Raw genomic sequence first — 13361 nt, 5'->3', positions numbered from 1 at the left:
ACCCAGTCTCCATACTGTGCCAGAGTAATCATTTCTAAAATGCAAATCTGCTTTATACCACCACCACCCCCCAGCTCCTTGCTGGATTAACATCACTCTAGGCTCTTAGGGGAAAGGTTGACCAAAATCCACAATGTGGCCTATAAAATGTTGCAAAGTCAAGTCCCACCTCCTTCACAGTCTCATCCAAGACCTCACTCTCTCTCACTCTTTGTGTTCCAGCCACACTGTCCTTCTTTCAGTCTTGCAATTTCCAACCCAAAGTATCAAGAACAAGAAGACAAAAGGCATGGGAGGATGGATCAGCAGGTCTACTATCCAATTAAGTGGGGCTTTAGATAAAGTGATATGGAAATGAACTGAAACAATAAACATTTTTAAAAGAAGTAATAGAAGAAAAATTCCTAGACCCAAAGGGGGAAAAAAAGAGTCAAGTTGCCTTTCACTTTCTCTATTATTTCTGCTTCCTCCAGGGTTGGCTGTTCAGCTTTTATCCTGGTGCTTCTCTTTCCTGCTGTTAGTTTCCTCCAGATTATCTGTTGCTCTATGGATGAAGGACTGAGTTAGTTTTTAGAGCTACTGTGGGCTTCTTTTGCAGTTTTCTGGCCTCATTCCCCCCCCCCATAGACTCTTCTGCTGACTGGGCATGCTTCCTGTGGGCTCGATGAAGGTAGGTGAAGCATTATATCTCATTTTATAACACATGGAGAGGGAGCAATGGGCAGGCTGGAGACCCACATTTGCCAGAGTAGGGCCTCAGTAAATATTAGAGGGTGTTTTGTAGAGGGTAACATTATTAGTGGCCATAGGTAATGGATGAGTGGGAAGCAGGCTAACTGCTAGCCTTTTCTCTTGGCTCCAGGAAGAGTCTGGGAGATGTGGCTTCCACTGGAAAAAAGTTACAGAGGGAGTGAGAATTATCAGGGTAGAGTTATCCTGCATTATGGCAAGAGAACAACATGGGGCCTGAGGAAATGCTTGAGAATCCAGAGCATTTGTTCTCCAAAGCGGTAATTCCTAACCTCAGCCAGAATTACCTGGGAAGTTTCTTTACAATAAAGATTCTTCGGCTTCAACTCCACCTTAGTGAATCCCCGTCTTTGGGAGGGAACCTGGCAAACTACGTCTTTTTAAAGCTGCCCATGTACTTCTGATAATGAGCCAGGCTTGGAATCCACTGCCCTGCAGAATCAGTAGTTCCATCTGGCTGATGATGAATATGGTTATTTGAGGTAGGAACAGAGCTGGACTGAATAGGAACGAGAAACTGAGAAAGACTAGTAGAAACAGGGTTTCTTTATGATTTCTGCTGCCACTCCTGCTTTTATGTTTTGCAGAGAAAAATACATGAGCCCCAATAGTGTGCCCAGTGTTGGTACCCAGGTGGTGTCCCCCTAGCTCAGCATCCCCATTCCCAGTCCTGTCCCTAGCCAGAAGGAAGAGATGCTCTCTCCTGGACCAACCTTGCCTTCTCTTCCTGGGAAGAGAAAGACCAGCCTCTTGGATTTCAGCATCTGTCTTGGTCTTAGTCCCTGTGCTCCTCCCATCTTTTATATGTAGGAAACTAAGTAGTTTTTTCTGACATCTCACCGGCCCTGTCTTCTATCAAAGCAGAAAATGTAGCTATATTAATTGAGGTCCTTTGGGCTGGAAACTACAAAGCTCAACTTGGAATGATTTATACAAAGAGGATGGGTGATTTCTTATTAAGATAAGACCACAACTCTTGCATACAACAATTTGGTATATTTTAAAGTGTATGCTATGACTATTCTTTGAATATTCAGCTTTTTTCAGTAGAAAAGCTGATCTCTGCATAGGGGATGACTCAGTCTCTGCCCTGTTGAACTCAAATTTTGGCCCATAAGATTCATACCCACTGGGGGAAACAACAACAACAACAAAAAACCTACAGTTAGGAGAACATTCATATCCCTCTTTCTCTGATAAATCTCATAAGCAGTTTGGTGCAACACTATTGCTTAAGTAAACCTTTGATGGAGTCTCCCCCTACTGGCTAATCAAAGTGTTGCTTCCAACTGTTTGTAATACTCTTAGGGAAGTTCAGGTGATCACAATTTTCTCTGTCTTATTACATTTCCAGTGGTGTTTCAACACTCTTTAGATTATGTACCCTAATAAGAAGACTTATTAAATGTCAAAATGTCAGGATGTCTCAAGAATCCAAAGGGAGAATACCGTGAGACCTCAGGAAAGAGGATAACCAAGAAATGAGAAGTCATGGGGATTATTTCTCCTTTTATCTTTGCAGCTCTATCTCTGCTACATTCTATGTTCTTTCTGAATTTATTTATTTTTTATTCTTCTTTGGCTTGTGTGGCAGAGTATGGCCACCACTATTCCAGCCTTCAGGTTGATATGTCATGTTCCAGCAACTTCCAAATTCCTGGGAGAAAGACAGTGACTGCAGTAGCTCAGGTTAGGGCTCTCTTCCAGTCATCTTGAGGGTAAAGAGACATTCTCATGTACTATAAATGCATCTTCCAGAAGTCCTGACCTAGAGAACAAGGGCACATACCCCAGAGTGGGCCTGCTAAGGCGGTTCAACCTCCAGGGTAATCTTTTCAGAAGTCAGAGGGCAGACATGTGAAAAGATCCTGGACATCAGGAAAATGCAAGTCAAAACCTCAATGAGATGTCACCTCACGTCTGTTGGAATGTCTCTTGTCAAAAAGACAACAAGTAATAAATCTTGATAAGGCTGTGGAGAAAAGCAAATCCTTGTACACTATTGGCGGGAATGTAAATTGGTGCAGCCAGTGTGCAACATAGTATGGAGAGTCCTCAAAATTTGAAAATAGAACTGCCGTATGATCCAGCCATTCCACTCCTAGGTGTATATCTGAACAAACTAGTTTGAAAAGATACATGCATCCCAATGTTCACAGCAGCATTATATGCAATAGCTAAGATAGGGAGGCATCCTAAGTGGCCATCAACAGATGAATGAGTAAAGAAGATGTGACAAATCTGCACAAGTGAATATTCGCCCTAAAAAGTGCAGTTTTGCCACTTGCAACAACATGGATAGACCCAGAGTGTATAATACTTCGTGAAGTGAGTCAGACAAAGAAAGACAAATACTGTATGTTTTCCGTTATATGTGGAATTTAAAAGACAAAATGAATATGACACAAAAACAGATTTATAGATACAGAAAACAAACTAGTGGTTGCTGGGGAAAGAAGTTGGGGAGGGGAAGGATGGGGGAGGGTATAAAGAGGTGTCAACTAAAAGATATAAAATAAGATAACAAGGATATAAGGTACAGCACAAGGAATATAGGCAACATTTTATAATAACCTTAAATGGACTGTGATCTATAAAAATATCGAATCATTATGCTGTATACCTGAAACTAATAGAATAGTGTAAATCAACTCTACCTCAAAAAAACAATTAAGTCCCTATGGTACAGGGTAGTTATGAGGATTAAATGAGACCATCTATGTAAAATATTTGAAAAATTCTCTGGCACATGGTTGTCCAATAAATATACACAAACAGTGGAGCCTTTCTGACAACGACAAAACAGAGGATGTTAACTTTCTGTTCTGTTTTAAAAGGTAAGGCAGCCAGCGATAACTCCCTCTTCCCAAAAGGTCTTTGTTAGCTCTGACTATGAGTCATAGTCTGACCTGAATGTAAAAACAGAGAACTTCGCATAGTGGGCAAAGGTTGCTCACAGGCAGATTTATAGTCGGACCAGAATGTGTTTGGAGGGCTTATACACACAGAACTTAAAAGTTTGCTAACAAATGCGCCATTCTTCTCCTCCCTTGCCTAAGCCACCTGCTCTAGCGCACCAGGAAAGCGTATCTTCAGAGGTGTGTGCCTAGACTTGGTATTGGAGGCACGTGGAAACACCTGGCTTGCTTGCCTTTCTTTCTTTTATTTTATTTTATTTATTTTATTTTATTTTAGGGCTGCACCTACAGCATAAGGAGGTTCCCAGGCTAGGGGTTGAATTGGGGCTATAGCTGCTGGTCTACACCACAGCCACAGCAACTCAGGAGCCACGCTGCATCTGGGACCTACACCACAGCTCATGGCAACGCCAGCTCCTTAACCCACTGCGTGAGGCCAAGGATCGAACCTGTCTCCTCAGGGATGCTCGTCAGCCACAGCGGGAACTCCTGCTTGCCTTTCTTAACATCGTGATTCCTCCACCGCTTCGCTTAGCCAGGAGCAGTGCAGATCAGCGTCCCATTGAATAAGGTCCTACGTCAGACTGCTAATGTATTTTGAAAATAGAGTATGGTAAAAGGCTTGATCCCAGCGAGAAGGAACACGGTACTCCCATTTTCCAGTTTGTGTGTGTGTGTGTGTTCTCACTTCAGACCCAGCTTGAAGAGGAACTGCTCATCGGAGGCTTGTGACACATGTTGGCGCACAGGCCCCTGGAGGCCCTGCACGGCGGCCTGCGGCCGGGGCTTCCAGTCTCGGAAAGTCGACTGTGTCCACACCAGGAGCTGCAAACCAGTGGCTGAGAGACGCTGTGTGTCCAGAAGGAAACCCACTTCCTGGCGGCACTGCCTGGGGCCTTCCTGTGATAGTACGTACCCGTCTCAGGTATCACAACCACCCCCAAAGCCTGGTCCAAACAAGACCTCCTTGTCAGGGTCATGTCTGCTCGGGCCATGCTGAATGGGTGGGGGGCCTTGGGACATAAGGAGACTGGCTGCTTTGATATGGGTGCAACTGGGGGTCCTTTGGAGAAAAAAACAGTTGCCTTAGTAGGGTGGTCAGGACCTTCTAATAAGCCCTGCTAGCTTCTCCAGCAGACTCCTTTTTGCCTGAAGTATCCTCTGCCAAGAGGGTGATTCATTCCTCCATGGAGGAGATTGGACAGGTGTGCAAATGACCTGAAGATATATGTGAAATGCAGTCAGATACATATTTTTCTAGGGAGCAGGTCCAAAGCTTTGAGAAGTGTTCTCAGGGCTCCATGCATCTCTGAAAGCTAAGCAGCGGCTGCTGCAGGCACTGGGGGAGCAGGTGGCCTGAGGGGCCCTGGGGTCCCCAGAGGGCAGTGAGAAGCCTCTTGGCCAAGCTAAGAGGTAAGTCTAGGGCAGTTCTGACACCCATGCAAATCAGTGGCCCAAGCCTAGTTTCTTTATTTTACCCTGTGACTTCAGTTTCTGCTTGTTTTGTTTTTTAGGGCCGCTCCGTGGCTTATGGAGGTTCCCAGGCTAGGGGTCTGATCAGAGCTGCAGTTGCCAGCCTACGCCACAGCCACAGCAATGCAGGAGTTGAGCCACATCTGTGACTTACACCACAGCTCATGGCAACACTGGATCCCCGACCCACTAAGCAGGGCCAGGAATCAAACCCTAGTCCTCATGGATCCTAGTCTGGTTCATTAATTGCTGATCCATTAAAGGAACTCCCTTTAATGACATCAAATTTTTTTTTAACTAGGTCTTTAAAGAGCTGTGTGTTAAATGGAATTTTTTTTTTTTTTTTTGCAGGAGACTGCACAGACACAACTCACTACTGTACGTTTGTAAAGCATCTTCATTTGTGTTCACTAGACCTCTACAAACAAAGGTGCTGCCGGTCGTGTCAGGAAGGACAAAACTTTGGGGGTTCGTAATGCTGCTGTGAAGATAAAACAAAAATGTAAAAGCTCTCTTCCCCATGTAGCTGACTCCAAGACATGTCTTTCTTTGAGAAACTCTAGACTCTACAGTCAAACAGGGGTCGACACCAGATCGCCACTGATAAAATTTGATATTGCCACTTCCCCGTGGCGAGTTTTTAATTCCAATTCTCTTCAATGATCTGCCCGAGGACTAACACCACCTGCCACAGCAGGCACGCCACCGCACGTGGGACCTCGCCGTGTGCTTCTCATCAGGAAGTCACCAAGATCACCGGTGCGTGGTCACAAGCTGCCTCTTCCTGTGATTTGTCCTCTAATCTAGAGCAGGACATCCTGAAGACTTGGGAAACACAGCAACAGATGGCCTCTCTTCTCAGTTTTAGGGTTTCAACAGGTTTATAAGGCATTTGCATTTTAGAAGCTCTGGCCAGTAGTTGTTAAGATTCGGCGCTAATGGCATTTAAAAGAGACAATTCCCTTGTTCAGGCTCAGAACCCTGGCCGATCCAGGGATCCTGGGCAATGGCATCTTGGCCTTGCTCTTCGAGAACCCATGGAAGAAAAGCAGAGTAAACGTTGCTGCCATTTTCACAACTACGGAAATCTCGCTGTGACCAAATGATGCATCTTGGAAATCAAAGGAGAGGGAAAGTTATACCTTTTCTACTGATTTTGAAGTATATTCAATGCTTTCTTTTAAGAGCTGTGAATGAAACTTTTTTCTAAGCACTATTCTCTTGCACACAAACAGAAAATCAAAGCCTTATTAGACCTAATTTATGCATAAAATAGTATTCCTAAGGATTTTTATTTTGGGGAAATTATAAGAAAGTCATCTAACTATGAAACATGAGAGTTGAAAAGAATTGTTTATAGTAAATCATTGTTTTAATCTGAACTGATTTTGTCAGTAACCCCAAAGCAAATTAGGGTTAGGCTTTGAAGGGACAGTTGGGACGAGGGGTTAGAGTTAGAATTTGGTGAAGAAGTTTAGGGTTCATTTTAGATTTAGGATTGGGTTAGGTGAGGATGGAAGATAAGTTGGGGTGAAGGCTGGAGTTGGCTTTAAGGATCAGGGTGAGGACCAGAGTTGGTTTGGGTTTGGAAAGGGCCAATGCTGGGGTGTTGGCGGTGGTGTCAGGGTGGAGGTTAAGTTTGGAGTGAATGTGGCTGCGGAAGGATTTTAGGACTCGCCTGAAATCCTAAGTTCTAAAGCTGATAGGGCTAGGGGGCTCTTTCCTCACTTTCCACCATGTATGGCTTTGGATGGCATGCAACCCCAAATAAATGGTCATCCTTCTTTGTTCTGTGTCTCAGCCACCTGTACGCATGCTGCCTATAGCCTGTTGGCAGCAGAGTCACCTGAAGCAGGTGTGCTGGATCCAGCCCCCCGGGGCCTCTCGTCAGTGAACAGGGCGTTCTGGCTTTGGGATTTGTCTGCGGACAAGCTTGCTGGGTCTCTCTGCCATATCCTGAGCACCGGCTCTCTTACTCTAACTTCAGCCTCACTGACACTGGGATGAGCACTGCTGTATGTGGAGGGTTGGTGGTTGGGACGGATGTGGGAGCGTGATGAGGATGCACCAGCCCATGAGTCGTTAATCATCCATCACACTTGATTGCTGAAGGTTTTTAAATGAAAGGAGAGATCATTTGTAAAATACTCTTTGTATATATTTATTATATGACTTAAAGGTGCAATATTTTATTTTGTACAGTATGTAATAAAGACATGGGACATATATTTTTCTTGTTAACAAAATGTCTTATTAAATTGCTTCACCTTTGTATTTAAAGTGGCTGCTTTTCATTTGCTAGTGTATCTTTTGACTTGTTAGCATTCCAATGACATTCCTGCGTACTGTATTTTACTACTGTTTCTATCACACAAGAGTTAATGTTTCTCTTTCATGATCCTGACTAGTAATTCAGAAATAAATGTACTTTGATTATTCAGTGGCATCCTCATAAATGCAGGCGACTTCTTTGCATTCTGCTTTTGGTGGCCTTGGGTGTTATTACCTGGGCTGCCTCCTTGTGCGTCCAGGAGCCACCCTGCTGGGCTCAATGCCCTGTGCTGTCCTTTGGAGTGTGGGTTACAGAATTCAGAGCAGAGCACACAGAGATCCACTCTAATTCCCTCATCCCAGTCACTGACTTCCGGTGAGTCATAGTTAAAAGAATGTCAAGGGCAGAAGGAGTGGAAAGAAGTCCCAAGTGGACACTGGTGGGTGGGATTTGGAAGAAGTAAGAGCAGGAGGAACTAATACCCTTTCATTTTTGGCTGTTGCCAGGAGTTTAGGGACGGATTTGAGATGTCAACACCTGCAGCGAGAGATTTTTTGGCAGCAGTTGGTGAGTAACCCCTTTCGACACCTTCAAACTCTCATACAGGTGATGGGTTAGAACTACCTGGGTCCACTCGTACACAGGTTTCTTTGACTAGTAGCTACAATGCTATCCAAGGTCAGTTGAACACATGGATGCAGCACTGCAGATACAGCGGAACCGAGTACACGGAGAGCCAACGAGTTATCTGCACACTTTCCACTGGGGGCAAGGTCGGGGCTCCAACCCCCACGCTGTTTGAGGGTCAACTACATAGCATTTTGAGCTGACTGGTGAGTCTTTAGGAGACATTCATGCTCTTGGAATTGAGATTCCCCTTCATTTGCCACGGGCCTTGGAGTTTCCAGGATCACCTGATGGCGACAAAAATCAGCCGTTTTGCAGTAGCTTATGAAATGTTAACCTCCTGAGGCTGAGCCGCACAGGAGATAAGCAGAGGAACATCTCAAATATCTCAACAGTGTAACTTCTTTCTCACCTTCCTCCCCTGCCCCCTCCTCTCCTCCTTCTCCTCCTCCTTCTTCTTCCTCTCTCCCCCCCCCCACCCCCCCTCTCTCTTTCTCTAAGGTCTTTATAGGTTACCAGGTATAGAGAGCATTCTCAACACAGGGTGGAAAAGTTACAACTTTATTTCCAACTCCGATGAATTTTTCTAGGAAATCTCCTTGATTTTTCTTGGCAGTTTGAAATATGTTGTAGTCTTTAGCAACTATGCAAGGACACTGGAAAATCCAGATTGTACGATCTAACCACTAATGTCAGGCTTGGGTCCTCTCTCATGTACAGGGTGATGAATTCCCAAATGCTCTATCTTTTACATATCAACCTTTTGGGATTTCACCATTTTTCCACTGTCGTCCTTACTCCTGCCTGGGTTCTAATCGAGGATCCCGCATGGCATTTGGTTGCTTTGCCTCGTTAGTCTCCTCCAATCTGGGATGCTTGCTTAGTCTCTTTTGTCTTTCATTACCTTGACACTTTTGACCTTGACGCCGGCTAGGGATTTTATCAGTTGGGGGTTATCTAGGGCTTTCTCAAGATTAGAGTGAGATTATGCATCATTGCCCTTCTCAGTCCATACTGTCAGGGGGACAATATGTCAATATGTGCTATTACTGGAAATATTTACTTTGATCCTTGGTTAAGGTGGTTTCTGCCAAGTCTTCTCTGTAAAGTTACTATTACTCTCTTTGCAATTAATAAATATTTATTTTAGAGGCAATGCTTTAAGACCATGTAAATACTCTGCTTCTCCTCAAAGGTGTCCTTAATTTTGGCATCCACTATGGACTGTGCCTACAACAGTGATGATGAAAATGTTCTGACCTTCTGTTTTCTGTATTCCTTCTACTTTTATTAATTGGAATGCTTTGGAAAGGAAGAATTGTCCCTTATTCCCCATTTATTTATTTATTTATTCACTTATTTATACCCATATGGCCTCCAGGAGATATATTTAAGAGAGAGAGAGAGATGGAAATCCAACATAACTGTTTTGTTTGCGCAAAGCATTCTAGCTTTGGCCATTGGGAGGCTAAAATGTTGATTGTATATACATGAACCCCCCCCATATACATATAGGTTTTTTTTTTTTTTGTATCTATGAATTCATACTGAAACCGTGGATGCTAATCCAGCACCATGGGGTCAGTGTTATAGTCTATACCTTTTTCTTACTTGTAAACTTTCTCTGACAAGGAGAAGCCTGGCTCTCATTACCTGCAACATATTTTCTAGGTTTGGCCTTTTTATACACATGAAGTAGTTTCAGGGTAGCTAATGCATGTCTCTGTGAAAGGAAAAAGAATTACCAATTATGGTGCAAAGTTGGTATAACATTCTTTTGGTCTATTGCTTTGTAGTGTCCAGGTAGAACACTCTTCCAGAGTCCCAGAAAGTTCCAGAAAGGCCATCCCTTCCTCCCCACCGTCTTCAGTGTAACTATGTAACTCCCTTGCAATACAGTTACACCCATCAGTCACAGTCTGCATTCCTTCTTGGGCCCTCCCCACTCCTGGGAGATGGCTTTTGCGATTTTACTTGCAGTAGAATGGACCTGATGGTTTACAGTTCTAATAGTTTTGACAAATTTGGAGAGTTGTCTCCCACAGGGTTCTTACATAACAGTTCAGTCACCACCCCCAAATTCCTTTCTTCTGTTTCTCTGTAGTCAATCATTCCTCCACTCCCTGCCCATGGCAATTACTGATTTATTTTCTGTCCCTATAATTTTACTTTTTCCCTAATTTCGTGTGAGATCATACAGTATGTGGCCTTTGAGGACTAGCTTTTCTCACTCACCAAAACACATGTGATATTCTTGCATGACATTGGACAGATCATTAGTTTTTCCTTGAATTGCCTTTGTATGAATATACAATAGATGTTTATCATTTTTCCAATTAAAAGGCACCTCGGTTGTTTCCAGTTTGAGGTGATTATGAATACAATTCTATAAACATCACACACATTCACACACAGGCATTTGTGTAAAACTAAGCTTTTATTTCTCTTTGATAAAACCTAGGATTGGATTTGCTGGGTCACATGATATGTGTATGCTTTTAAGAAACTGTCGGACTTTTTGCCAAAGTGGCTCTTCTACTAATGGTAAATGTTCCAGTTGCTCCTAATCTTTGTCAGTGTGTCTGTGTGTCTGTGTCTGTGTATTTTGTAGCCATTCGGTTAGGTGTGTAGTGGTGTCTTATAGTTTTAATCAGAACTTCCCTATTGACTAATGATGCTGTGAGGTGTGTGTGTGTGTGTGTGTGTGTGTAATGTTGCTATCCTAATAGATATGTAGTGGTATCTCATTGTAGTTGTAATTTGAATTTCTCTGTTGACTAATGATTTGAGTATCTTTTCACATGCTTATCTGCCATCTCTTATGGGTTGAACTGCATCCTCCCAGGCCCAAATGTCTAACTCCAAGTATATGACCTTATTTTTTTTTACTTTATTTACTTATTTGTCTTTTTGCCTTTTCTAGGGCCGAACCTGAGGCATATGGAGGTTCTCAGGCTAGGGGTCTAATCGGAGCTGTAGCCGCTGGCCTACACCACAGCCACAGCAATGCAGGATCCGACCTGTGTCTGTGACCTACACCACAGCTCACGGCAATGCCGGATCCTTAACCCACTGAGCAAGGCCAGGGATTGAACCCACAACCTCATGGCTCCTCATTCTATTTGTTAATCACTGTGCCCTGACAGGAACTCCCAAAGTTTCAGTTTATTTATTTACTTTTTTGTCTTTTAGTGTATGACCTTATTTGGAAATAGGGTCTTTGTTGATGATCAAGTTAAGATGAGATCATTAGGGCAGGTGACGTTGGTGAAAGTCCTATGTCTATGAATATCAATATGACTGGTATTCTCATAACGGGGAGGCCTTTGGACACAGATGTATGCACATAGGTGAAGGCGAAGGCAGAGAGCTACAAGCCAGGCAGCACCAGAGGTTGCCAGCAAAACTCCAGAAGCCAGGGGAGAGGAACAGAACAGCCCTCAAAGGAACCCACTCTGCTGACACCTTGATCTTGGACTTCTAGCCTCCAAAACATTGAGATGATACATTTGTTAGGCCACCCATTTTGTGGATTTGTTACAGCAACTTTAACAAACATACTCTCTGTGTATAACCTTTGGTGAAGTATCTGTTTAGATCTTTTACTCATTTTTCTTCTATTGTTAAGTTTTTGTGTTTTGTTTTCATTTTCTTTTTAGGGTTCCACCTGTGACATAAGGAAGTTCTGGGGCTAGGGGTTGAATTGGAGCTGCAACTGCCAGCCTACACCACAGTCACAGCAATGCGGGATCCAAGCCACATATGTGACCTACCCCACCACTTGCGGCAACGCTGGATCCTTGACCCACTGAATGAGGCCAGGGATCAAACCCATATCCTCATAGATACTAGTCAGGTTTTTAATCCACTGAGCCACAATGGGAACTCCTATTGTTGAGTTCTAAAAGTTTTTTTATATATTCAGAAGATGCATTCTTTGAAGTCTATTTAGATGAAGAAACAGGGCAGAGGCAGGGAAGGTAATTTGTACCAGGTCACATAGGCTAGTCTGTCTGTGGAAGAAGAGAGCATCCCTACCCCTCTTTCAGACTCCCATCTTCAAATGCTAGCTGGCAGTCAGCTTCTCCAGCATCACATTTCCTTGTTAGCCTTCATAGTTCTATAGTGGCTACAAATAAAGAGGTATTGATGGGGATATTGGAGGTGATGGACAGATCGCCCAGGCCACCCTAGAGAACAGCTATCAACTGTGTGCCTTATAGAAGGGGAGGTTGGGGAGGGGAGATATTGGGGAAAGTCCTACGTCTTGACGTAGGATCACAATCTGCATGTCCGTGTAAAACAGCATTGAGTAGAGAGAGAAGAAGAGCTAAAGCCTTAGCAAAGTGTAAGTTTCTGGATATTTGATGGGCCACTTTCAAAAGTATATCATCATCACTCTTTCTAAACATCCCTTTTGGGGTTTGCTAACTTGGGATCATCAGGGTCACCTTCCCCTGGTCTGATGACTGTTCACAGGTCTCCTCCTCCCTTCTTACTCACAAGCTCCTCTCACACAGTGATTCTCAGAGAGGGGCCATAGATGGTTTGGTTTGGTATCAAAGTCTGTAAATCTGGTATATTAAGGAGCTGGAATATGGGAGCCCCAACTTCTGCCTGGTGAACACTCCCCTCCTTTCTCCCTGCCATGCAGTCTTTGTTTTTAAAAGTTTTTTGTTTTTTGTTTTTTGTTTTTTTTTTTGGTAGAGCAGTTTTAGGTTCACAGCAAAATTGAGTGGAAAGTACAGCATTACTCTGTAGCCCCTGCACCCACCACAGCTTCCTGACCATTAACATCCACGTGTTACAATGGGTGACTTGACACTGACATAGCCGAATCGCCCAAGGTCCAGGTTTACATTAGGGCTTACTCAGCTTGTGGTCTGTGCAGTTGTTATAAACTACAAAGCCTTTCTTTCTAACTCTGTGGTTATTTTCTACAACAAGGATATGCAAGGAGATGGCTGGGGAAGGGATGGGATGGAGGGAGAAATTTCCTACCACCTTTTCTCTCCAAATGCCCCCCTTCCTTCAAGAGATTCATCCAGCTTTGGTTTAGTGGAAACTCCTTGTAAATCTGGCAGATGGTTAAGTAATATTACTAGGTTCCAGTGCTGTTAAAACGTCTGTGAGTGTGTGTGTGTGTGTTTCTGCATGGTATTTAAGGAGACCTCAGGAGATGATGAACCAGGGGTTGGTTGCTGGCTTCCAGAGCTGTATCTCAAAAGGAAGCCTTTCCTGAACTCCCAGGCTAGATGTCCCATGAACACTCCGTTCCAATCTTTGCAGTCACAACTTATACTGAATGTTAGATTGTAGGG

General features: G+C 43.7%; 1 protein-coding gene across 2 annotated transcripts in view; it reads left to right on the top strand.

The window, feature by feature from the left end:
• The window catches only part of ADAMTSL3 (ADAMTS like 3), a 358645-nt gene extending 351224 nt beyond the window's left edge, over window positions 1-7421 (top strand). The window contains exons 28-29 of one of the 2 annotated variants that reach the window (XM_047795344.1): window positions 4362-4576; window positions 5493-7421. In XM_047795344.1, coding sequence (XP_047651300.1) covers window positions 4362-4576; window positions 5493-5617 — 340 coding nt within the window. In that variant the 3' untranslated portion in view covers window positions 5618-7421. Of the gene's footprint in view, window positions 1-4361; window positions 4594-5492 lie in introns of both variants that reach the window. The other variant, XM_047795345.1, reaches the window with a different exon arrangement.
• The last annotated feature ends 5940 nt before the right edge of the window (window positions 7422-13361 follow it).

This window comes from Phacochoerus africanus, chromosome 9 (assembly GCF_016906955.1).
Source record: "Phacochoerus africanus isolate WHEZ1 chromosome 9, ROS_Pafr_v1, whole genome shotgun sequence".
Lineage (NCBI taxonomy): Eukaryota > Metazoa > Chordata > Mammalia > Artiodactyla > Suidae > Phacochoerus > Phacochoerus africanus.
Note: the sequence above shows the minus strand (reverse complement) of the source record. Positions and strands in the feature narration are given on the sequence as shown.